This window comes from Lactuca saligna, chromosome 2, assembly GCF_052625555.1.
Source record: "Lactuca saligna cultivar CGN05327 chromosome 2, ASM5262555v1, whole genome shotgun sequence".
Taxonomy (NCBI): Eukaryota; Viridiplantae; Streptophyta; class Magnoliopsida; order Asterales; family Asteraceae; genus Lactuca; species Lactuca saligna.
Window position 1 is genome coordinate 154,476,787 of NC_136418.1, and position 26,872 is coordinate 154,503,658.

The 26,872-nt window shown below is 29.3% G+C and overlaps 2 protein-coding genes across 3 annotated transcripts; both read right to left on the reverse strand.

The window, feature by feature from the left end:
• Nucleotides 1-4,163: 4,163 nt before the first annotated feature.
• LOC145029235 (alpha-dioxygenase PIOX-like) lies at nt 4,164-9,774 on the reverse strand. The gene is made up of 10 exons (XM_078977833.1): nt 9,523-9,774; nt 9,158-9,424; nt 6,297-6,446; nt 6,071-6,204; nt 5,767-5,980; nt 5,518-5,663; nt 5,212-5,439; nt 4,896-5,098; nt 4,552-4,795; nt 4,164-4,454 (listed from the first exon to the last, which is right to left on the reverse strand). The coding sequence occupies exons 1-10, from the start codon at nt 9,655-9,657 to the stop codon at nt 4,229-4,231; spliced, it is 1,947 nt and encodes a 648-aa protein (XP_078833959.1). The 5' UTR covers nt 9,658-9,774; the 3' UTR covers nt 4,164-4,228.
• Nucleotides 9,775-19,243: 9,469 nt separating this feature from the next.
• On the reverse strand, nt 19,244-24,551 carry UVH3 (5'-3' exonuclease family protein). 2 transcript variants are annotated; one of them, XM_078980970.1, is made up of 13 exons: nt 24,343-24,551; nt 23,976-24,226; nt 23,613-23,782; nt 23,409-23,526; nt 21,816-23,330; nt 21,507-21,722; nt 21,229-21,423; nt 21,059-21,144; nt 20,760-20,985; nt 20,540-20,676; nt 20,364-20,448; nt 19,875-20,276; nt 19,244-19,787 (listed from the first exon to the last, which is right to left on the reverse strand). In XM_078980970.1, exons 1-13 carry the CDS (start codon nt 24,428-24,430, stop codon nt 19,344-19,346), a joined length of 3,933 nt encoding a protein of 1,310 aa, XP_078837096.1. In that variant the 5' UTR covers nt 24,431-24,551; the 3' UTR covers nt 19,244-19,343. The 2 variants fall into 2 exon arrangements, with proteins under 2 accessions (XP_078837096.1, XP_078837095.1); XM_078980969.1 differs by having other exon boundaries at nt 21,507-23,330.
• Between the last annotated feature and the right edge of the window lie 2,321 nt (nt 24,552-26,872).

Below are 26,872 nucleotides of genomic sequence, written 5' to 3' on the forward strand. Positions count from 1 at the left end.
CCTTAAAGGCAATAATCTTTTTGAAATAAAATAACATTTTGGAAGATCGAATGTTTTGAATATATGTTTGAAATGCTTTTAAAATATAGATGAGTTACTTTTGAAATGATTTTATGATACTTATGTATGAAATGTGTAAAGCATGGAAAGTAATGAAAAGAAATGTGAAGTAATGAAAATGAATGGAAAGTAATGAAAAGAACTTGAAAGTAATGAAATAAAAACTGCTCGGGCCATGATACCTCGTAAAAGGCACTAGAGAAATCTATCGGGGTGACGTCTCCCCTTCGCGAGATAGATGTCCTAATGGGAATGATGTTTTGGTGGATTAATTTGTTCCTTCCACCTTGTTCTAGACTTGAAAGTGGTTCTTTTATTGGACGTAGACCCTAAGTATAAAAATGGCAACGGTTTAATACTAAAATTAGCCCTTAATGATAAAAGAAAATGAAATATGGAAATATAGATTTTGAAATGAAATGAAATGATATTTACGACATGTATGAAATGAGTTTTCCCTTGAAAATGCTTGAAAATGTTTTGTGGTCTAAAACTATGTTTTGCAAAGATGAAACGTTTTTGATGAAAAAATGATAATGTTTTGGGTCTCAAACCCACGTAGCTAATGAGACATTATTGTCTTACGTATCTCTTTTTAATGTCATGTATCTCAGGTTATACTTAAGGAGAGATAATGATAGATGGAAGTTAGAAGTCAAGTGATAGACAATGGAGTGAAACTAGTTAAGTTTCTTATTAATTGTATTGATTTAATTCTTATTTGTTTGCTATGGTTGTATTGATGATTAATGGTAACACCCGCTATTTTAAATTTGTAAATGTTTTTTTTTTGGGACCGGCTTTTGTTAAATGTGGATTAGCACCCGAATGTTTTTAAAAACATAACATATTAAAATTTTAATTTTTTTTTTGGGTGTTACACTTTTGGAGAAGGCAAGTCAAAACTGTTAATTCCAATGAAAGAAAAATAACAAATGATTTTCATGATTTTATTTGAATTGTTGAGTGATTTGAGTACTATTGATTTAATAGTATGTTTACGTACTATTCGTTTTTGGGTTAGAACTTTGATCATTTGAATATATATTGGGATTTATGAAATGTTAAATTTCATCTGTTTGTGTTTTGGGTTTAAACTCATATGCATTTATAATTTTAATCATTTTTTTACGCTATTCTGTTTGAATGTGAATTTTTTAAAACTGTTACACTGTTATTCATTACAACTTCAATATAAATATTAGAAAACTACCACTTTTTATGAAATTGTAAACTTTTATAAATCTTGTAACCGTTCTAAAACAATTATTTATAATTCCTTGTGAATTTATTGATAAATTATTAGTAAACATTTACCATTGAAATATTATTATTTGTTAGATATTAATGACACCTATAATTTTACAGATTTATATAATAATACATATTACAATGATGCTAGAGAGAGATGATAACTAAGACATTTGCATTTGCAAAATAGAAGATTGAATTTTATGTTTAAAAGAGAAACTTTATTTCATCATCTAAAACAATAAAGACATTTGATTGTGTTTCACTTATACATTTTCCACCCTTAGATCAAATTGTTTACATCATCTTGACCAATGTTTGGTCAAACAGACTGTCCATCAATGTTTCTGCTTAAGCCTTCACCAATTTCCTCTATCCCTACAATAAAATTCAAATCCTCCGCAAATTTAAAGTCGTAATTTATGCATTGCACATCCTATATGTTTGCAAGTCAACATGATATATATTCTTAATTATTCTATTTCTTTCTCAATATACGTCGATGGTACCAAAATTCATTAAGGGCAAAAAGTTCACCTTGTTTTAAATTTTATTAATATAGTAAATACTTCAAGTTTTGAAAGTAATAATCGGTCTTATACATGTTAAATTATTCCAACTATCCAACTCAATAATTATATGTATTTATTCTCAACCTTACCCTTTTTATAATGTTATTGAGTATATTTACTATAATCAAGTTTAAATTGCAGATAATTTTACTTGAAAGTGATGAACATTAGTTGATGTCTGTATTGAAGCTTGAGGATGATGCAAAACTCTAAATCCCTTTTGGTAATATCCTACATACTTAATAATTGATTATTTGGATAAAAAGTATTTTCCTTTTATAACAATTTTTTTGAATTAAGCATATTTTTATGATTATAAATTTGTTTTCTCTACTCACTTGTGCTTGTCATCTTGAAGATGAAAAAACATTAACCATGGTTATATTGAAAAGTACCAAAAAGATATTATTCGTCATACCTTTCTGACATGATCTTCAAATGTTATTTGCTTCATTCTTTGTTTTTTTTATTTATATAGTTTTTATGTATTTGATTTGTTTCATCAAGAAACTCACTTTTCCATTAATTTTGATAACAAATTTGTTGAATTAACCATACTTTTATGATTATAAATTTGTTCATTTTCTATTGTTAAACCAAGTGTAAATGAATTTGAACAATTGTTAAATTTCATATTCTATAATGTAATTTATGTACTAATTAATCAAATAATAGTACATATCCAAGTGGTCAAGTACCTCCTAGGACAATAAGCAAACATGTAAATTATAAGCAATTTCACAATAATTTATTTTTTTACTGACTTTAAATGAACAAATACTTTTTTCACTTACTTTAGGTTCATGATTACTCATATAGGGTTGTAATAAAATGAAATTTTGATAAATTGGAAAAATTGTTCAGCGAAACCTTAACATTTTGAAATTTGTTGGAAATTTGGCTATATGTCAATTTAGGCTTCTTTTATGTTGTAATGTTTTTGATTTGGCTATGTAGGCTTCATTTGAAGTTCCATTTATCTACAAGAATGTTAATGTTAACATCTAAGTGGAAACAACCACTACTAGTAAGCATTCTAAATGGATTTTCACTTATATTAATCAAAACTGTTACTTTAAATAGTGCGTTCTCATAGATGTTACATTGGTTGTCACTATAAAGACCTTTTAGTGGTCTATAGAAGAATCCTAGAAGCACTATGAAGAATTTTGTTGCGTTTTCAGTGAAGGATCACTCTATCAACATTCGTTCTCTATAGTTATTTCTCTTATTTTCGATATAGATGCGTGCCACAATAACAAGGCAGAAAGAGGTATTAGTGATCATTAAAGATGAAAAGGTAAGATATAATTTAAGAATATTATATAAAGTGTAAATTGTAGATTTGTGATATTTCTTTCTATGAAAAATATGTTGTTTGATTGCTAGGTTACATATCTGGTTTTTTTTTTTTTTTTTTTTTTTTGTAATTTGATTTTGACAAGTTTGATCTAAATTTGATAATTGAACCAGATAGGAAAGATATGTGCTAATGATTTTGAATTTGTATTGCTCTCTAAAAACCAACTATAGCCTTACAGATCGTTCGCTCATATCTTATTAGGTCTTAGCATTTCCCCAAATTTAGCTACAATAAGTCATGAATGCACTTCTTGAATCAATCCTCCAAACTGAATTTCATTTGTTAGTTGGATGTACTTACCAAAATGCAAGATTTGTGAAAGTTTGTTATTATTTATTAGTGTTAACCTTTTAGCAAATTATGAAACTAATATTATATTTTCGTTATCACATGCTTTTTTTTTGTAATAATTTCTTTGATCGGAATATGTAGATTTGATTGGGTTTAGCCTGAAAAATCATATTTTAATTCTTATAAGAAAAAAAAAACTTTAGAAATTGACAAAATTACAATGTATGAATTTGATGAGTATAGTTATGGCAATGCACTTTAATTGTAATGTTTATCGAATTTTTTTGCAGAATTTAACGTTGCTAGTACATATAACAATTTATTGTTGTTTTTCGGTTTACAGAGCTAATATGAAAAGAGTCATATGAGCTTCCATTAGGGTTGATACACCGAACAAAATCAATTCATAAAGCTACTACACAACATGTTTTAATTAACGAATCGCATCATGTTGTGATAAAACAAAAAACGGATGGATCATTTATGTTAAAATTACTACATTAAAAAACCAAATTGATCTAATATAAATATTAAATGTTTTTATTTAATAAGTTTGTTTAAAAACTCTAAAAATAAATTTAATTAATATTTTTTATTAAAATTTCACTTAAGACAATACCGCAATCTAAAAATGATATTTATTTTAACACGGGGTGATAATCTAATTTATATATAAAAGAAAAATCATCTATCATTTAGGCACACGAAAATATATAGGGATGGGATTATGAGGATCTGGTGTAGCATCCCACACCGTAAAAGCACTTGCAGAGTTCATCCATCGATCGGTCATCTCAGGGTAGTGTCTGTCCAACACATCTTTTAAACTCTCTGTTGTATTCACCCATTCCAACCCCTTTTTTGTGTAAACATCTTCATTGAAGTCACTCGTGAAAAATCTATCTGCCTCCAGTCTCCTGCAAAACCATGCAATTCATCAGAATATATATCCGTTCAGTTTGCTTATTTTGATCATCAGCGTCAGTTTTTTCTTATGGTGTTAAGTCGTTGTACCTTGATGCCATGATGATAAATATTACAAAAGCTGTCTCGCTAATGGCGAACCCTTTAATCTTTTTCTCAGCTGCCATTCCTACCAACATATCGAGCTGCTCCACGTCATCATTGTACACTTCGCGCAATGTATTGATAGCTTCTTTATCATCCGTCAGATCTTCCCATTTGGAAATGGGGATCAAAAAGAGTGATCTACGAAACTCATTATATCTTGCTACATTCCTCTCCCTGTCCCTGTAAACTACATCACCATGCATGATCAATGTGTTTTGATCAATAAGTAGATACACAGAATAATTATTCTGAATTTTAGTGAGGAAATTAAGAAGATATATATTTACTCTCAAGGGATGGTAAGTCGACATGATCTGGGCGATCTGTGCCATCAACGTTTTGTGGCACCACGTCCCTCAGCCACGTCGGATAATTCCATAGCTCAAGAGCTCCACATGCTTGATGTCCCATTGATACCATCTGTGTCGTAAATCCAATTTCTGATAATTCCTTCTCCCCTCTCCTTCCAAGCAAATTTATCATGTCAATCCTGTAAATAAATGTTGATCAAAGTTTCCATCAATATTATTTGCTACCAAATGACAAATTAACAAGTAAGTTATTTGAAGCTGTAACTACTGAAGATAAATTAATTTGGCTCACTTTTTGGTTAATTTTGGAGATTTGTTGGGGCCTGGTGTTGAATTAACATCCCTAATGAAGAGTTGATCAGGTAAGAGAGAATGCATTCTGTAAACACTCACGAACTCTTCAGTTAGTGAGTAGGGTATTCCATGGTTATTGGGTTTCTTTAATCCTACAAGACCTCCCAATATGGCTCCTCCAACGTGTCCAAATGTATCCTTGAATCTTTTCCCCAGTAGCCCATACCTGAATAAATCAATTCAAAAAAATAATCAAATATATTAGTTAACTAATTAATTCCAACTATTTCGATCAATTAATTACCAGTTTGCTCTCATTGCTACATGAAGCATGTCAGTCTTAAGAAGCTCGACAGTCCAGTCAATGGTGTGGATCTTGGCAATGACAGCAGAAGTTACTAGCCTTGCATGACGATATAAATCTTCATCCTCCAAATCTTGATATTCTTTCTAATATATTATATACATAATTAATTTGTAAATGAGAATTACTAGTGAATTTAAAGTTAATTACGTGAATGGGTTTTGTGTGTATATATATGTACGCATGCACCTTCAACGCATCACAAATGGCATTGTGCTCGAGGATGAAGAGAGCTTGCAAGGTTGATAAACCGATCCAACCATTACGGACATCGCCTGATAATGGAACTCCGTCATTGTCATGTTGAAGGAGGCCATCTTTTCCGATCTTGAGCTTTCCTTCTTTGAATGTTCTCAACTGATTCAATTTACTTGAGTTGCTTCCGTATATTGCACTCCCGTCCCTAAAAGAATTGGTTTCTTAACTTCATATTATTCATTCAGCAACTGTTTTTAGTCGCAAATAGTTCTAAAAATAGATTGATTGTTCATACCACCAAGAAGTTCTGATGTTAAGTTGACCTTTCTTGATGTCATAAAATCCCGTGTCAACTTCTTTGGTCTTATAAAACTTGAAGGATTTGAGAGGACATTGGTTGGCTACTTCTGGAGGTGCCTTTAGCTCAATCTGATCGATGCAATTCCATGATTTTTGGGTTAGTTTTTCTTGCATCATGTCTTGTTTAAAATGATATATACGCATACATATATAAACTAAACCTGTCGTGTTGCCTCAAGATGATCAATCCAATCGTGAATCATGAACTGAATCCACGAAGCAGCGATCATGTTAAATTGTTTACCGGTGTCTATGATTTGTCTACGTGCGAGAAGTTTTGTTGCCACCACCATTGGATCCGGTTTTAGCAGCTGCACACAAAACTTGGTATATTAATTAATTAATATCTTTTCCTTGCAGTAATATTGTTTATAGTTCTTGAATATCATTCTTAATTAGTTTAATATCTGTTATATAACAATGAATGATAAAAAAGTCAACTGATATATAGAACAATGAACAGTTAATCGATTGTATTTGTTCATTTTATATGCATAAGAACATTAGACTCTTTGTGATTCTTAGTAAGGATTCACAAAAAGTTAAAAATCACATGTAAACTTGTTCCGTTATTCGATTTCTGAAAACCGTAATGTGTTTGATTTTTCTGGAACTAGCTAGATAATTATACTATATATAAATGTTGATCAACAAAGAAATAATTACCAGTTATATCTTAATTTCTAAGATAAGGATATGAGTAACCAACAATTATCATTAAAAAACTTACTGCGTGAAGATTTTGATATTATAATTTTGTTATTTTGGCTATGGGAAAAGAAATCCGTTATACAAATACAGTTTTTATTTTAATAATATGCTTGGAAAATTAAGTGAGTAATTAATAACCACGCAGACAAACTAGCTGAAAATTAGAATTGGAACTGTAACTTTTATTTTTGTATAGGTGTTCCTTAAAAATAGTTAGAAGCTATTTACATGTAAAATTATGATTTTTTTTTTAAAAAACACATCGATGATTTATAAATGTGATTATGTCTACAATTATGCAGATGGAATTTTTGATCCGGGTCTCGATTTAATATTTGAATTTATATAATTTCAATAAGTAAAATTACTATAATTATATTTCCTTTGGTTTGAAACGGAGAAGATTTAAAACAAAATACTACATAAATACTAATAAACTATGTACAACTTGTTTACAATATATTTAATGGAGGAAAGCACCTAATCAAATCTTTGAAAGACATTTCTTAATCTATTTTTGACAATTATCACCCTAGATTTTAACACGACTACCAAAACTTAATTTATAATATCTTAGTTAAATGTCCACAACAATTTTAAATTCAGAAAATATATATCATGCCTAATTTGAAAAACGAATCAAAATGTTGGTTTTCTTTTCTGGAGAGATTAATATTATATACAGTAGCAACAGTACTAGTTGGTACTCGTGTTACAATACATTTATTATTAATATATTACGTACATAATACATTATGAAATCAAATCCAAATGACGAAATCTAAGTTTGATCAAGAAAACATAACGCTTCTTTATGTTAATTAATTATAATAGACCTAATTGTTCTTAGTTTATCTTTGCCCCAAAAAGGTTGATTTAATTTGGACGTAAGGAGAAGTATATGCATGGTTCAAAATTACGAATTATTAATTATTATATAGTGGTAACACCTAGCTATAACGATCAAAATTTTGACTTAATATTTAGTCAAGTACATTTATCATAACACATCCATAAAAACTACTGTTTTTTAGAAGACCACGAAAATCAAAACTGAAGTGGTAATACTTGTATACTTTATATATAAAAAATGAGGTTTCAACCAAGTTTTTACAAGACAAAGTGTAAGGAGTTTTTTAACAGGATCAATCAAATTAAAAACCTTTTGGACTATTGTAACCAAATCTTGCAAATTGAAACAAGCTATATTGAAGGGATCAATTATAAACAAATATAGAAAAACATAATTAATCGGGCATTAATAAGGATTACTTGTTATTCATATCATTTCAATATGAAAGGTTCCGATCCAACCACCCACCTACTCTCTGGCACTTGTATAATCACATCCATGTTATTTAGAGTTGAAATCTTGAACCAAATATTAAACCCAACTAAATTAAAATTAATTAGTTGAGTTTGCTAGAGAAATATATATATATATATATATATATATATATATATATATATATATATATATATATATATATATATATATATATATATATATATATATATATATATATATATCATAACTAAGTTAAATGATGATGGGTAAATAAGTTAAACCATCGACCAAAAAAAGTTCAAGTTCAAAAGCATATATAACTTGTTCATATTTAGGCTATGTTTAGCGTACTAGTTGAAAAACTAGTTGTTAGCTGAAAAGCTAGTTGTTAAATAAAAAGCTAGCTGATAGCTGAAAAGCTAGTTGATAAAAAATAACGTTTGGTAAAAGTAACTGAAAAGTTAGCTGAAATATATAAAATTACATAAAAGGACATGTAAGAGTATGTGTTTCTATAATTAATTAAGTGGTGTATTTGGAAATTTTTTAAAAAGCTCCTAAAAAACTAATTTAAGTAGTTTTTCAAAAAGCTAGCTTATAAGTTACTTTTTGGCTTACCAAACAGACAACATAAAAAAACTTGAAAAATAAATTAGCTTATCAGCTAGCTGTGGCGCACCAAACACAGCTTTAATTTAAATAAATAAATAAATAATAAAAAATACTAAACCCTATTTTCGTATAACCTTTTGTTTCAAATGACCAATAAAATCATATCTAAAAGTTTAAAAGTTTTTGTTTCTTTCATAAAATCAGGAAAAAGGATGAAACTGTACATTAATTCGTTAAATCCTAATTAATTAGTGAACCTATCTCGGCAATAAATCTTGACAATATCTAACGGGACATGTGCTATTTGAGTTCAGAACTCTATTACTAACATACGGATACGCTATAAGTCTATAATGCAACATGAAATAAAAAATAAAAAATAAAATAAAGTCAATGCATTTTTATATATACCTTATCTTTCTGATCAACTGGGGGCATGTTCCGGCCAAAGAAAGTCCCCTCACTGCCGGCGTCTTCATTGAAAGGATCATTAAACTTCCCGTCAGCTGTCCTGAACGGAATGTCGCCAGCATTGAACCTTACCCCCACCGGAGTTTTCCCAACGTTCAGCAAATTGTACTCGTCATGAAGATGCCTCCGTATGGCAAGGTATATCAGCCCCAGGAAAACAGGCAAACGGTGCCACTGAATCCCTATCTTATCAACACCATGTATAATCTGCAAAATAATGAAACCCTAGAATTAATTAGTGCACCATTTTTTTGACTTAGTTAAGAGTGAAAGCTACATGCATGCATGGATCGAAATATAAGCACCAGGAAAAGAAGCCTATCGATGAGTGTCATCCTTTGATAGATATCGTGGAAGTCGCCATGAATAAAGTGTTTGATGGGTGAAAGAAGGAGAGATTTCGCAGAAGATAAGATCATTAGAATCATGGTGGGTTTCATCTTGAGGGACAGATCGACTGAAATGTTTTGTGTGAGATTTACAACACCAAGATTGCCAATTTATACACTAATTGTCAGGAGGTTGGAACGTGAGTCACGTCTGTACTGGGTCTCCTCATAAGCATTCAATAGAAATTACAAATGAAGAAAAATAAACATACAGTGAATTGTCAGAGGAAATTAAGAGGCGTCCAAAACAACAAGCTAATTAAGGACTTTTCAAATGGAAACTACTAAATGGTTAACTTACCACTATATCAATTATGTCATGATTTAATTGAAAATGTGTTTAATCGGTGCCAATTGTTCAAAAGGAACGAGTCAGATTGGATAAGGTGCCGAATCAAAAAAAAAAAAAAAAAAAAGAAATATATAAGGAAATGAAATCTATGTTAAACACGTCTTTTGATCGATAGGTTTGAAATTCAGTTGATTAACCGAACCCATTCTCCACGGTTTCTTTTTTATCTTTGGAGTTATATATATATATATATATATATATATATATATATATATATATATATATATATATATATATATATATATATATATATATATATATATGAGAAAAAGTGAATATACCCTTAAGGGTATATAAGCTTACGTACCCAAACCCACCATACTACATCGTTTTCTATCATATATAGACATTGTAATTGTCCAATGTTCTTATAATTCAACTTCTAACTTGAATTACTTCAAAAAAAATTTATAAATTTCATATTTATCTTTCTCTTACATAATTATCATTTTCAAGAATAATATATATAGCCTACTAAATGTTCGACAAAAAGATGTGATCTAAGAGGAAGATGATAGTGAAAATTTAAAAATATTGAATATAAATCAAGCTAAGGATTGAAGTTGAACAATATTATAATGAATATATCAAACAAAACGACGTATTATTATGAGTTTGGGTACCTAAGCTTATATACCCTTAAGGGTATATTCACTTTTCCCTATATATATATATATATATATATATATATATATATATATATATATATATATATATATATATATATATATATATATATATATATATATATATATATATATATATATATATATATATATATATATATATATATATATAGGTTCATGTGAGACGGCCTAATTTTGTGAGAGCGTGAGACACATTTTTTTATTTTTTTTAGTTAATTCAAGTTCCGAAAATAATATTTAAAAAAAGAATTTTTTGATTTTTCCATTTATTTTGCATTTTAAAATTATTTTTAGAATATGTACAGTGTAATATTCTATTTAGAATATTTCACGTATTTTTCAAAAAAAAATAGGATCTTTTTTTTAGTTAATTCAAGTTCCGAAAATAATATTTAAAAAAAGAATTTTTAGATTTTTCCATTTATTTTGCATTTTAAAATTATTTTTTAGAATATGTCAGTGTAATATTCTATTTAGAATATTTCATGTATTTTTTTTTAAAAAAAATGAGATTTTTTTTTAGTTTTTTTTTTTTTAGTTAATTCAAGTTCCGAAAATAATATTTAAAAAAAGAATTTTTGGATTTTTCCATTTATTTTGCATTTTAAAATTATTTTTAGATTTGGTCTCACGGTCTCACAAAATTAAAATGGTGTCAAATGAACCTGAACCTATATATATATATATATATATATATATATATATATATATATATATATATATATATATATATATATATATATATATATATATATATATATATAGGTAAAGGTTCAAATGAGAACCACTAAAGGTTAAGAACCTAAGAACTACTCATATTACATATATTAGATCTGATACCATTTCTTCATTATTCTCCCGAGACAAAATAAATATCCCGGCCTCTCACCTCCTTCAACCATCTCCGATGAACACCACCACATCCACCATTGTCGACGGCCGCCTCACCAATGTTACCGTCAACGACGACACCTCCACGTCGCAGCCTCCGACCATCGGCGATAACACTTAAATACGTCATCGAAGTTTCAGATCTGGAACCCTCCTCTTTGTCGTTGTTGTGGTGAACCGCCACAGTCGTCATCGTGTCCTCCTTTAATGACATATCTGCTCCGACGAGCCACCACTTTTTCTTCAGGTCTGCTCTAGACAGCCGCCAAAACCACCAGATTTTCACTAAAATACAGTAGATCTCGAATGTATCAGATCTGGATCACGTCCTCATCTCGCCAATGAAATTAGATCTAAGATTTCCGCAAGATTTCTTCCCCTTCTTCTCCTTCGGTGACTTCTTTCATCATTGCCAGATCTTTTCCGACTACTGTTTACGCGTCCCGGTGAGTTCAACATGACTATGTGTGCTTTTTGGTCACGAGTTCTGACAGAGATATGTTCCGACAATCATTTCATGTGTTTTCAAGCGTTATCGTTAAAAACAAAAGGTTAGATTTACAAGAAGTGATTTTCCGGTAATGTTATATTAAGCTGTGAATTTTGTGTATTAAACTGTGAATTTGTTATATTAAGCTGTGAATTTTGGGTATTAAACAGTGAATTAACTGTATTATACTTGTAAATAAGCTATGGATATATTGCATTAAATTGCAATTTTTTATATTTTAAGCTATATTAAATTCACAAATTAATACATAGATATGTTTCCATATATGAACGTATAAATGTAAACTTTAATTTGATAATATGGATATGAATATATAGTTTTTGTGTATTAATCTGTGAATTTTATGTATTAAACTTATGATTGATTGTATTAAGAGTTTTAAGTTGATAATATGACTGTGAATTTTATACTTTTTGTTTATTAAGTTGTGAATTTATTGTAATAATTTGTAAATTTTATGTATTAAGCTATAATTTTTGTGTTTTCAACTGTGAATTAACTACATTAAGTTGTGAATTTTTTGTTTAAACTGTGAATTGACTATATTAAGCTTCTAATTTTGTGTATTAAACTGTGATTTTTGTGTATAAGACTTTAAATTGATTGCATTAACCTATGAATTTTCTGTTTAAACTGTAAATTAATTATATTAAGTTATGAATTGTACGTATTAAACGGTAATTGATTATATTAACCTGTGAACTGATATCTGAAAGTAAAAAATGTAAGTTTTAAGTTAAGAATATGACATTTTAGTGTATCAAATTGTTAATTTAATATATTAAGTTGTGAATTTTATATATTAAACGGTAATTAGTTATATTAACTTGTGAACTAATTGCAACTTTAAGTGATTTTTTTTTATAATTTTTGTGTTAAAATATAAATGATTTATGAATGAACTTCTGTATTAATGTTAGAATATGTTTATTTTTCGTGTTGTATAAGTACCTAAGAATGCATTAGTTTTTTAATTGTTTTGTATTAAATTCAATATGAGTGAATTAATAGGTTTATTAAATTATGAATGTAGTATTTACCCTCTCATTGCATGACTATATATGCAAATATGATTTTCAAGAAAAGATAGTTGCAATGTTGGCATGAGTGGTCGGTGGCAGCGTGTGCTAATGGTGGTGATGGTAGAGTTTGGGTTTGACTTCATTAAATTTGTGAATTAGTGTAAAATAGATAGTATTAAGTTGTGAGTTTTGTCTATTATACTGTAAATGGACTGTATAAATTTGCATTTTACATAAATTTTGGGTTAAAAATATAAAATGATGGTATGAATGAAAATATTATACTAAAAAATATGATTTTGCCATTTTCTTAACAAACAGACAAAAATTAAGATTTTAACATATTTAGTAACATTCACAATACATATTAGTTATTAAATGTCGGTTCATAGAGTTCTTAATCTTTTGTGGTTCTCATTTGCATAGAGTTCTTATATATATATATATATATATATATATATATATATATATATATATATATATATATATATATATATATATATATATATTCAGGTTCATTTGAGACCATTCTAATTTTGTGAGACCGTGAGACCAAATCTAAAAATAATTTTAAAATGCAAAATAAATGGAAAAATCCAAAAATTCTTTTTTTAAATATTATTTTCGGAACTTGAATTAACTAAAAAAAATAAAAAAAAATCCGTTTTTTTTTTTGAAAAATACGTGAATTATTCTAAATAGAATATTACACTGACATATTCTAAAAAATAATTTTAAAATGCAAAATAAATGGAAAAATCTAAAAAATCTTTTTTTAAATATTATTTTCGGAACTTCAATTAACTAAAAAAAATAAAAAAATAAATAAAAAAAATTCTATTTTTTTTTGAAAAATACGTGAAATATTCTAAATAGAATATTACACTGTACATATTCTAAAAATAATTTTAAAATGCAAAATAAATGGAAAAATCAAAAAATTCTTTTTTAAATATTATTTTCGGAACATGAATTAACTAAAAAAAATAAAAAAATAAAAATAAAATAAAAAAAATAAAAAAATGCGTCTCACGGTCTCATCAAATATAGGTGGTCTCAAATGAACCTAACCCTATATATATATATATATATATATATATATATATATATATATATATATATATATATATATATATATATATATATATAAGTTCAGGTTCATTTGAGATCATTCTAATTTTGTGAGACCAAATCTAAAAATAATTTTAAAATGCAAAATAAATGGAAAAATCCAAAAATTCTTTTTTTTAAATATTATTTTCGGAACTTGAATTAACTAAAAAAATAAAAATAATAAAAATAAAATCCCGTTTTTTTTAAATACGTGAAATATTCTAAATAGAATATTACACTGACATATTCTAAAAAATAATTTTAAAATGCAAAATAAATGGAAAAATCTAAAAAAAAAATTAATATTATTTTCGGAACTTGAATTAACAAAAAAAAAATCTTATTTTTTTTTGAAATGTATGTGAAATATTCTAAATAGAATATTACACTGTACATATTCTAAAAATAATTTTAAAATGCAAAATAAATGGAAAAATCAAAAAATCTTTTTTTAAATATTATTTTCGGAAGTTGAATTAACTAAAAAAAATAAATAAATAAATAAATAAATGCGTCTTACGGTCTCACAAAATTAAGCCGTCTCACATGAAGCTAACCCTATATATATATATATATATATATATATATATATATATATAAGAGAGAGAGAGAGAGAGAGAGAGAGAGAGAGAGACTGGCGTTAATTACGCATAACATTCACATATGTTGTAACGAAATAATATTTTTGTTTAAAGATCAAATGAACGTTCATATCAATATTGATAAACCACATGAATTTTGTTGACCATGAATGTAACCGGAGTAACCTTTATTTTAGTGAATATAATATTATTCCTACATCCGACATCTATAGAACAATCATAGAAACGTGAAAAACTATCTCAAAAACCCGTTATATATTGTTGAGTGAAATCAAATTCGAAGGAATCAAGAAAAACTCCTCGACGGAGTGAACCAGAACCGTTTTGAGTTTTGACATCCAATCATCGAAATAGAAAGTTTTTCAGTTGAGTTTATAAATGTAAATTGTTTTAGAATTTTTTTGATTACATTTACACATTTACGTGCTGGAAGGAACGCATTTACAGGAGAAATTTAACGTACTATTATTGGTATTTTGACAGCACATTTGAATGTATATTGTTTCATCATATAGGAGTAATTGGATATGACTTCATCCTAAATGGGTTGTGTTGTGGGCTCAATATCTCTAATACGCCCCCACAAGGCAAGATGGAGGATCCATCGGAAACTCCAATCTTGGATCTAACAGCACCCAGGAAAGTGACGTTGTTAACATGTCGGCAAGTTGATCTTGCAAACTGATGTGAAGTACTCTAATAAGACCATAAGAGATTTGCTGCCTCCCGCACAAAGTAATAGTCAAGTGTTATGTACTTCATGAGGATTCGCACATAAGTAAGTAGCATCTTTGTTGTCGGTGTTCACTAGATAATGATGTCAAGTTCTTTTAATAATTTCTTTAGCCAAATGAGTTCAGTTGAGGCATTTTCTAATGCCTTGTGCTCAGCTTCAGTGGAGGAATGAGAAACCGACTTTTGTTTTATAGACCTCCATGAAATGATGTTTGTGCTAAGGTACATGAGGTATGTTTTAGTAGACCGGTCTAGGCTATGGATACCATCCCAATCAGAATTTGAGAAGGTCGAGAGTCTTCTAGAGGAATTATAGTTTAGAATAAATCCATGAGAGTGTTTGAGGGAAATTACGGTTTAGAAAAAAAATCTATGATGAATAGTGTGACATCCCCAATTTTACGACCAATTAAAAACTTTTTCATTTATGCTTTTTAAGACGACGTATTCATTTATTGTGTGGAATTTGTCCCAAAACATTATTTTGATGTGAGATAATATCATTACCAAAGCGTTTTCAGAGAAACATTTTCATTAATATTTAAAAACATGGCATGTAATAACTTATATAGAAATATAAGCATAACTAGTCTTTACAAGCCTTACATCAATTTATTTAATGGTCTAAAAATCCTTAAATCCCTCGGCAAATTCAAACATCAATATTCATGTATATTCATATCGATACCTCTAATACAAAGAAACTAAGTGGTCAGGTTTGGGAAACTGATTAACATATAGGGTTTTCAACCCACAATATTTAATTGAAATCTCTCAAATATATCTTTTTTACAATTAGTAGTACTCACTATATGAAAATACCAATTTACTAAACTTATTATCTCAATCCACAATGCACTAAATGCAACAAGTTTATTTGTTGTTTTTTTGTCTATTCATTTTAAGGTGAGTTATAACTGCAATAGGAGTAGATTCTTTATCATTAAAAACAAATATTAGAGGTACAAAGAAGTTGACAAGATACAACATATGGAAAAGTTAAAGGAAATAAAGCTACAAAATGAAATTATCGAACAGTAGTTTACAAGTTAAATTATCGTTTTAGGCCACTCTGAATCGAAATAATCATAAGGTGGTTCATGATATGTACTATTAATGATGAAACTCAATTGGTTATTAATCAATATATTGGGCCAAAACAGACACAATATACAAATTATTTGACCAAAGCAAAAGGATACTAAAAAGGGATCTTATCACTGGTAGCAAGAATCATTTTAGTTGAACACAACTATGACTGTAAAACCAGTAGACTAAAACTCGGGTGAGGATTAAAGGTAGGCAAATTTGGTTTAACATTGATTATACAGATGAAAGGCTACTAGAATAAGGGTGTTATTTATCAATCGGTTGATGTCTTTAAGGACCTCCAAACAAAAAATTATGATCAAGAACATCAAAATTTACACAAGAAATGGTACAATAAACTAAAAAGTTCATTTTGTTGGAAAAATATGTAAATCTAAAAAACAATTGTCTTGTTAAGTTTACATGATACTATCCAAATAGCAACAAGAGATGAACAATGAATGATAAATGAATTCTATGGAAAAAAATTTATTAATTAAATTTTGACACACATACTAAAGGGTTACGATCAAATTTTTTGAAGTCAAGTACGATCAACAATTGCAAAGTGATTTTATTCGATAGTTAGAGTATGAGGATAAATAATAATGTGAAAGTTAAAACATATGTGATCAATAATTATCTAATACACCATTAGGTTGTTTAAAATTAATCCATTAAAATAAAAGTTAGTTATCATGGTACGAGTAAGATGGAAAACGAACAAGAAGTTCTGTTGTTAAACCTTTTTGTATGGTAAAGTCAATTCTTTTGAATATTACATCTGTAGATATATGGATATAACATTGATATGCATAATCCGTTATACTCTCTTAAGAAGCTCTACTGCATCCGGCATTAGGAAACCAAACGAATCAAATGCAAATGGTATAAATATGTGTTGATTTTCCATGCACGATTTCTCATTTTTTATGACATTATCCGTAGTAGCTTTTAAAATTCCAATTTTTCAAAACTAACCAACTTGACTTGTTTTTAGAGCACAAAAGAAGAAGAAAAAAAAAAAAAGACGTAGCAGGAAAAACAAAACACACGATACAAATTTTTGATTTATTGATGCATAAATCTACTTCATCGATACATAAAATTGAATACCAATCAAACCCACAAGTACATAAATTTTGATTAACAAAACTAAAAGGAAAATAGATGTTACCCTTCACAGCTTATTTCTTAAGAGTAGCTTCAACAAGCACATTATTAAAAAAAAAAAAAAAAAAAAAAAAAAAAAAAAAAAACACACACACACTTAGGATATAAGTAAAGATAATCGGCGTCTTCCTATATAGAGAAGAAAACAAATGCATTGTTGTTGATGAACTGGGGTTGATTTGGTGTGATACGGATTAAAATGATAGAAGTTTTTTGACAAATTGGAGATTACATCCGTTGATTTTAAGTGATATACAAAATTATTTCTTCCTATCTTGATGAAGATTGAGGGCAAAATTGGAAGATATTTTGATACGAGGGAATGGAATTAAAAAAAAAAAAAAATGTGGAGTAGGGAGTACCTCATGAATGAAAACCTGACGTTAATGAGATTCCATGTTGAATGAATGATTATTTTCCTTAAACAAACCAAAAACATATTTTTTTTCATGCCCTCTTAATGAGTCATTTCATTCTAATGCCCTACCAAACTCCCCTAAGGGGAAAATGTGATAAATATTAAAGAGTATGAGTAGGCCCAATAGTTTATAAGCTGATTTCTTTAATAAAAAAATAATTACTAAACATCAAATTAATTAAAAGAGAAATATACACGGATAATATAGTCTTTTTAAGTATGGTAGGGACCAAACATGCAATAAAAAAATACAATAGGAACGGTCCGAATTAAAAATAGAAGTTTGGGACCAAACGTGCAAATTACCCCAAACCATAGGGACTATTCATGTTATAATATATCCATGTTATAATAGTTATTCATTTATTTAATTTACTCGTGATAGCAAAATCAAAAACTCGGTCATCAAAAACCTTTTATACATATTGTCATTATAGGGATAAACATTAGAATTGTCTGAACCGGAATTGGACCGAAACTGAAATGAAACCGGAACCTAACTAGAATCGAACCAGAACCAGAACCGGAACCAAATTTGGTAATAAGGTCCGGTTACCGGTTCTCTATTTTTATGAAAACCGGTCCAGGCAAAACCGGAACTGGTTTCACATTTTTTCCGTTTTTTAAAATGCACATAACTCATTCATATGAAATCAGACTTATTTGATTTTTTCCAACATGTAATTTGGAGTTTATAATTTATTTTGATTTTTTTCAATATGTAACTTGGAGTTTATAATTCATTTTTTACCGTACACACATATGTTTTTGTTAAATATTAAATCAGACACATGCCCGGAAAGAAAGAATATCAATACTACATATTTTCTATTTCAACATTTTGTTTTTTTTTTAATCTATCATGTTTCCTTAAATATGCATAACTCGTTTATATGACGTTGAAATTACTTAGTTTTTTTTCTAGCATTTAATTTGGTGTTTGTATTTCATTTTAGACTGTACAGACACATTTTTGTTAAATATTGAATCAGCTATAGTGTACAAACACATTTTTCTGTTTCAACATTTTGTTTTTATTTTTTGGAATCTGTCCCGTTTTTAAAATGTTCATAACTCACACATGTAAAGTCGGAATCACTTGATTTTTTTTTTTTTCGTTATGTAATTTAGTGTTTGTACTTCCAATGTCAATGTTTTGACTAAAATTACAATAAACTCATGGCTCATACTTTCTTTCTCTTTCTCCTCAAGTTAGGTATACCAGACAAGAAACTTACAGGTCTCATCTCATCTTCATCTTCTTCAATGTTCACCTGTGACACATTTTGGCTAATGGATGCTTCTGCCCCTACTTCATGGGATGGTTCATTCAATACTTGAGTTGGGCTGCAAGCAGATTCTCCAGGCTCCTTATCTCCCTCGTCCTCATCCAAGCAAAACCCACCCCCCATTTTAAGGTACTCGTTAGATAATTCCGCCTCAGGGGTGTTTTCATCATTTTGACACCAATCTTTAACCAGTTCAGCCTCATCAACTGATAATGTGACCAAGGTCTCTTCCTCCTTTGAAGGCTCTACTACATTTCCAACATCTTCTTGTGTTCTAGGCTCATCCATTTCAGAGTCTTCATTGTTCATGGGTATCACCGACTTCCTAACACGTTTTGACTGATAAAAACCACACAAATTAATCAAAAATGACACTTCACAAGACAAAAAAAAAAAACACAAGTGATCAAGAACAGTATAGCTTACCCTTCGTATTTCATGCTGTCCTGTTGAATGTTCATCATGTGTTTCTTGCATGTAGTCACTATTGTTTCCATCATCAGAACTTGTTCCAGATTGTTCCAAATTGTTCTCATTTTTCCTTACTGATTGACCTCTTCCTCTCCCTCTGCCTCTTACACCTGACCCTTTGATGTTCTTTCTGTGTTCCTCTTGAATTGGAAGCTGATCTGTTTCTATATCATCTTTACCCTCTTCAAGCTTCACTTTCTTTCTCTTCTTTCTACTGGGTTTATCTTCCTCATTTTCATCTATCAACTTTGATGCTTTGCTCCCTGCTATTCCCTTCACAGCTTTACTTATCCTCTTGCTACGAATTTTTGCAAATCTCTCATTGAAAGTGTAAAATGCTTCCAATCGCAATTGAGTCTGCATTATCAATTCATCATTGGTTTCCTCATACATCAAACACACTAAAAGATCTAATTAAAAAAAACAATGAAAAAGATAAAGGACCTCGTGTTTGTTGTACTCCTTTAGAACAGGTTGTAGCAACTCATCTGCCTTCTGGGTACCCCATCCAAACTTTTCAAAACATAATCTGCAAATGTAAAAAAAAACAAAAAAACAAAAATCATTAAAAACTGTCATTCACATTAGCAACAAAAACGTTTCAGAATCAATCAACTCACTTGCGAAGAACAAAAAGATCCGGCTTTCCCCATGAAAATGGCTCTGTTGATTTGTCTACTTGTGGAGATGCATATGCAGATATCACTGCATCACTTGGAAAAGTAGAAGGAATATGCCAGTTTTTGCTCACGTTTCTCTGCATTTGAAAGTTCAAACAAAAAAAATTCAACGATAAGGGCAAAAGCGTCATGAAAATAATAGTCTGAAGCAAGTTTTTACATGCTTTTCCATGAAGATCTGCTTCATCATGTCCATGTCATCATCAGGCTTTGAAACATTTTGATCTGCTTCTCCAGCATTACCATTTGACCGTTTCGCCCTTTTACCACCAACCTTCCCAAGGATACTTGGATCTGGTGATTCTATCCACTCACGAAACTTATGAAGACCATCTTCCTCAGGAAACGCATTCAGGACTTCAACAGCATTGACAATTCCAATTCCACTACAGAATTGCACAAATGGAATCCATAAAAAAAAACAACCATAATACATTAATACCTAAAACAGTATCTTACCTGATACCTTCTGTGTAATCACTCCCAAGGAGCATTGCCATGCGGATTAACTTTTCTCGTGGTAACCCAAGCTCTGTTTCAATGTCCTGAAAGAACCAATTATAGGCATCAGATAAGTTTAAAAAAAAATATTAATAAATAAAAAAATGCATACAACGTCTTTATAATACCTTCATAAAGTATGTCTCCACATATTTTCTATCATCAAATATGTTTTTGTAAACACTTCGTGCCCCAAACAATAACACATCAGAGTCATCAGTAACCACACCATCAACAAGGTTTTCGAGTTCCATGTATGCACATTGAGCTTCAGCCTCCATTGGAGCTATGATATATGGCAAACCAAACATTTGAAGAAGTTCCTACAATCAATGTACATGGAATTAATGGTCTAAAAGCATCTTAAAAGAGTTTTTTTTTTTTTTTTTATAAATATTGTGCTTACCTGGCATTCTGTAAACATTTCGCCACTCACAGACTCTGCATTGCGCTCAAGCCTTCTTTGTTCATCACCCAGATCCGTACGCTCCTTGGTTAAATTTGTCATTTCCTCCTCCAAATTAGCCTTTGTGATTTCAATCATGTCACTCAAAACAAAATTGCTGACATCATCGTTCCTTTGCTCATAAGAAGCATTACTATCCCTTCCCTCGGGATCCTTCTGCACAATATCAAAGTCAGATTTTGATTCCTTAACAGAAGTTGATTCAGGTTTTGTTGTCTCCAGAATTTGGTCAATGACAAGAGATTTGACCTCATGTTGTTGACCATCAACTATAGTGACATCATCATCGTCTCTAGAATTATCCTCATGCTGCTCATTACTCAATTCAACTCCACTTTCTTTGGTTGGATTCACTATATCCACATGTCCAGTTTCTCCTTGAAAATTACAATCATCACTCGCATCTTTATTGGAAACTTCAGGGAGACATTTTGTTGTCATCTGAACTTTGATCATATTTGGATCATTTAAGGTAGTTGTCTCCAACTGTGCAGTGGGAGAATCATGGGCATCTATTGTTTTGTCATCTTGAAACTCTTCAGGTGATGATGATGATGATGTATCAATATCTTTCGCACACCTCATATCATCCATACTACGTTTAATTGCTTCCTGAAAATCTGCTTCCTCCAGTAACTCACCTTTTGAAACAGTTTCCTTGTGTTCAACTTCACATACAGAGCCCAACTCAAAATTACCAGAAGGTCCTTCCTCCCATTCTACTTCAGTTTCCTTGTGTTCAACTTCACTTACAGAGCCCAACACAAAATTACCAGAAGGTCCTTCCTCCCATTCCACTTCACTTTCATCACCACAACAATCAGCAGGTTTCTCTCCTTTTAAATTTCCAGGCATTCCCTCTTCCCATTCACCATCTGAAAGGTTTATAACAGGTTGCTTTGGTGAAGATCTATTATCAGCCACAATACTAGCAAATACATCATCATCACTGTCTACAAATTGCTGCTCTTTATCATACTCAAAAGACACCTCTAATGAAGTTCCATTAACTGGGACAGTTTCCAAGTTTGTTTTGTTGGGGAAAACAAATGGATCCTGATATGAAGGACTGGAAAGGTTTGATTTTTCAAGAAGTTCACTTGGGAATTCTGTTTCTTTACAAGGGGTAATTCTGTCATTAAACATTCCAACTGGTTTAGCTTTATCATGTTCAATCTCTTTTATTAGATCCAAGTTCCTTTGTAGATCACGAGTCATACGAATTCCCATAGCTCTCACCTTGCTAACCCGTATTCTTCCCCTATCATCTCTATATGTCTCAACATCTTCACTAAATCCCTTTCTGGGTTCATTAATGAAAGACTCGATTGTGCTGTTTGACTTATTAGTTGACTCAACACCATTCACAGAACCTGTAGACGAATGCTGTGTTGACATCTGGCTTTTCACATTGTTGTTTGCCTCCACTCCAACAGATGCAAGAGATTGCCTATCCCCAGTAAAAGAAGATGAAAATATAAATTCTCTATTTGCTTCGGATGCTATTCGTGAAGTCTGAACGCCACCAATTCCTGTCCCACCAGCTGCTTTCTGGACTTCATGTATCTCCCTACGGAAGGCAACTGTTTTAAGATAAGACTCTATTTGCAATTCGGAAAATCTTGCAGGGGCTTTCTTGACTTTTTGATACTTCTGTCTGTTTTCTGCCATCAACCTCTCTCTCATTTGACCAAGAAGATCAAGTTGCATAGATGGTGGTAAAGAAGCTAAAACAGCAGGATCAACTTTTCTATTAAGTGTTGGCTGAAAGAACAATCATATAGATGAAATGGTATATAGTACAGAATCACCAACAAAAAAACAATGAGATTGATAACTTACAAGTAACATTTCTTCATCGTCATCTTCATCTTCATCTTCTGCAAGAACCCCAGCACTAGATGTTGATGCATCACCTATGATACCTCCGTTTTCCCCCGCCTCAATGGATGCTGCCAACCTAACCAGTAACCACCACAAAAATATGCGTCATATAGGTCCATCCTATTATATAAATGCATATAATAAGAACATAGATGTTCTTACATAGCATCTAAAGCTTCTTGATCAAAACCTTTTGTATCTGGTGGATTCGTTTTTGAAGTAGTCCCAGCAAGGTCAGCTTTGTCTGTGATCACCCCTTTGCCCTTATCCCCGTTTTGTTTTCTCTGGTTCTCCAAATCATTTGCCAGTTCTTGCAGCCGCATTGCCTTGAGCTATAGCCAATCAGAATACAATCATTTTAGATGAAAGCACCAAAATTTAGCTAAATAAATCGTGTGAACTTAAATTTAGCCCCTTCATTCCAAAAAAAGATGTGCATTTTGTAGTTAGATATAAGTCCTTGTGAATCTCCCGTTTGACATAATGGAAAATGCTGAAAAAGAAAAATATCGACCAATAACTCACATGATTAAGAAGCAACTTTTCAGCAGTTTTTCGGATTTTAGTTTGAGCATTCTCACGCTGACGGCGACGTGCAATTACGGTTCTCCGTTTTAAAGCAGGCGTGGCACCATCAAAAACAAAGACTGGTTTGGTACGAAGAAACAATAGCTTGCAAATTCGTCGGAAAAACCCTAATATATGCGCATTCCTCACCATCTCTCCGCGTTCATCTCGCATCGCCTTCATGAACTGTATCATCCATATGCTCGCATCTGTAAAAGTAACGCATGAAAAATTAAACATAAAATGAGAACTGGAAAATCAACTATCTCAGTCCGTAGACACATGTTTTATGATATGAATAGGCGGGGCAGATAGAAAGAGAGACCAATCGCGAGTCTTTTGCCGGCGAGGGTTTCAACTGAGACACGACGACCAACGGGAGATAACAGATCCCAAAGACCGTGAACACCCATATTCTCGTTCGAAGATTAACGATTCCGTCAATGGTTGCCGCCAATTTCTTGCGAGGAGGGTAGGAGAGCTGTTAAAGAAGCGAAATAAAGTCATCAACTCTGAAACGACATCGTCACTATATTTCAGTTTTCAAACCATACCTTATACCACCGCCTCTTGTTTTTACTATTATGGTATATTATACTATATTAGGCGAATGCCCAAAGTTTTTACAAGTATATTAATTTTTAAATATAACAATAAAGTTGTTATTAAATTTGATATAATAATTTATATACTAAATTGATATAATATAATGTTTATTTTGAATTATATGATAATATATGTATTTATTATAACTTTATACTCTCAATCGTTTGAATGACTTCTACCCGCGAGTTACACATAAATAAAATTAAATATAATATATGATTTGATATTATTTATAGTTGTTTTTATTGTTAATTAATTTAAAAGTTATCTGCTTAATGTTTTAATTTCCATCATTATAATTATTTAAAATATCAAACATTGTTTTTTTATTTTAAAGCTAACAATATAATTATTTATATAGAGTTGTTTTAAACTATTGTTATTGTAAGTTATTTTAAGCTACTTATTTGGAAACTTTTAACGATTATAAAAATATATTTAAGAAATATTTTAGTTAAATTGAGATTACAATTTAATTTTTGCTTTTATCACTATAATTTATCACTTTTAAGTATTTACAAATATTCTTTTGTTTTTTTAAATGGAACTGAAATTTATATTTGAGTTGATATTATAATGCGCAGAAACACATATATAGCTGAAGTCTTTACAAATATATATTTTTTTAAATATAACACTAACGTTGTTTTTAAATTTTATATAATAATTTGTATATTAATTTGATATAATATATTGATTATTTTGAATTATATGATAATATATAGATCTACTATAATGTCATAATCTCAATCGTTTGAATAACTTCTACTCGCGAGTTACACATCAATAAAATTAAATACTACATATGGTTTAATATTATTTATAGTCGTTATCTTTAACTAATTTTTTAAATTTTATTTGCTTAATATTTTAATTTCTATCATTATAATTATTTAAAACATCAAACATTATTTTTTTAATTTTAAAGGTAACAATATAATCATTTATATAGAGTTATTTTTAATTATTGTTATTATAAGTTATTTTAAGCTACTTATTTGAAATTTTTTAATGATTATATAAATATGTTTAGGGAATATTTTAGTTAAACTGATATTACAATTTAGTTTTTGCATTTATCACTTTTAACTATTTACAAAATATTATTTGGTTTTTTTAGTGAAACTGAAATTTATATTTAAGTTGACACTGTAATGTTATATTTAAATTAACAATTTAAGTATTTTGTCCAAACTGTTCAAAAATTGTAGCTTTAAACTGATAATGGTTTACATGCAATAACATTTTAAATCTAATAAATTAAGTATAATGTGTTAAAATTTAAAGATATAACTTTATAAATAGAAGTAAATATATTATTTTAAAATTAAAATTTAGTCTATTTATGATTACACTTTAGGTTTGATATTTATTTTAGCTTATTAACCAACTTACAATCATTATTATAAAGACACTACAATTTATCAATTTTAACTATTTATAAAATAATTTTTGAGTTGTTTAAGTTAAATAAAATTTATATTTAAGTTGAGCCTATAATGCTATATTTTAATTAATAATTGAAGTATTTTATATAAATTGTTCAAAAATTATACATTTAAAATGATAATGGTTTACATCCAACAATATATTAAAACTAATAAATTAAGTATAATATGTTAAAAGTTAAAAAACATAATTTTATAAGTAGAATTAAAGATATTATTTTAATATTAAAATTTAGTTTATAAATAAATACATTTTAGATTTGATATTTATTTAACCTAATTACCAAATTATAATTTTTATTATAAAGAAATTGAAAAGTCATGGGAGTTTCAAATGAATGCGGTGAAAGGAAAAAACAATGGAGGTTTCAAATGTATGAGATTCAAGAAAAAATGTTAGCTTTATAAGTATGTATGATACTTACACCACAATTTATCACTTTTAACTATTTACAAAATATTATTTGGGTTGTTTAAGTTAAACTAAAATTTGTATTTAAGTTTACACTGTAGTGTTATATATTTAAATTAATAATTTATATATTTTATACAAATTGTTCCAAAATTGTATCTTTAAAATGATAATGGTTTACATCCAACAATATATTAAAACTAATAAATTAAGTATTATATGTTAAAAGTTAAAAAAACATAACTTTACGAGTAGAAGTAAAGATATTATTTAATATTAAAATTTAGTTTATGTATGGTTATACTTTAGATTTCATATTTATTTAACTTAATTAACCAAATTATAATTATTATTAGAAAGAAATTGAAAAGTCATGGGAGTTTCAAATG

Bases quoted from the DNA above. Each gene is read 5' to 3' on its own strand.
- LOC145029235 (XM_078977833.1), bottom strand. From the start codon at position 9,657: ATGAAACCCACCATGATTCTAATGATCTTATCTTCTGCGAAATCTCTC. The intron at 5,440-5,517 runs GTAATTAATTGA...TGATTTATTCAG, and splicing joins GTAGCAATGAGAGCAAACTG to GTATGGGCTACTGGGGAAAA. The intron at 5,099-5,211 runs GTGAGCCAAATT...ATTTATTTACAG, and splicing joins TCTCCAAAATTAACCAAAAA to GATTGACATGATAAATTTGC.
- UVH3 (XM_078980969.1), bottom strand. From the start codon at position 24,430: ATGGGTGTTCACGGTCTTTGGGATCTGTTATCTCCCGTTGGTCGTCGT. The intron at 20,986-21,058 runs GTAAGATACTGT...GCAATTCTGTAG, and splicing joins GATTACACAGAAGGTATCAG to TGGAATTGGAATTGTCAATG. The intron at 19,788-19,874 runs GTAAGCTATACT...GGTTTTTATCAG, and splicing joins GACAGCATGAAATACGAAGG to TCAAAACGTGTTAGGAAGTC.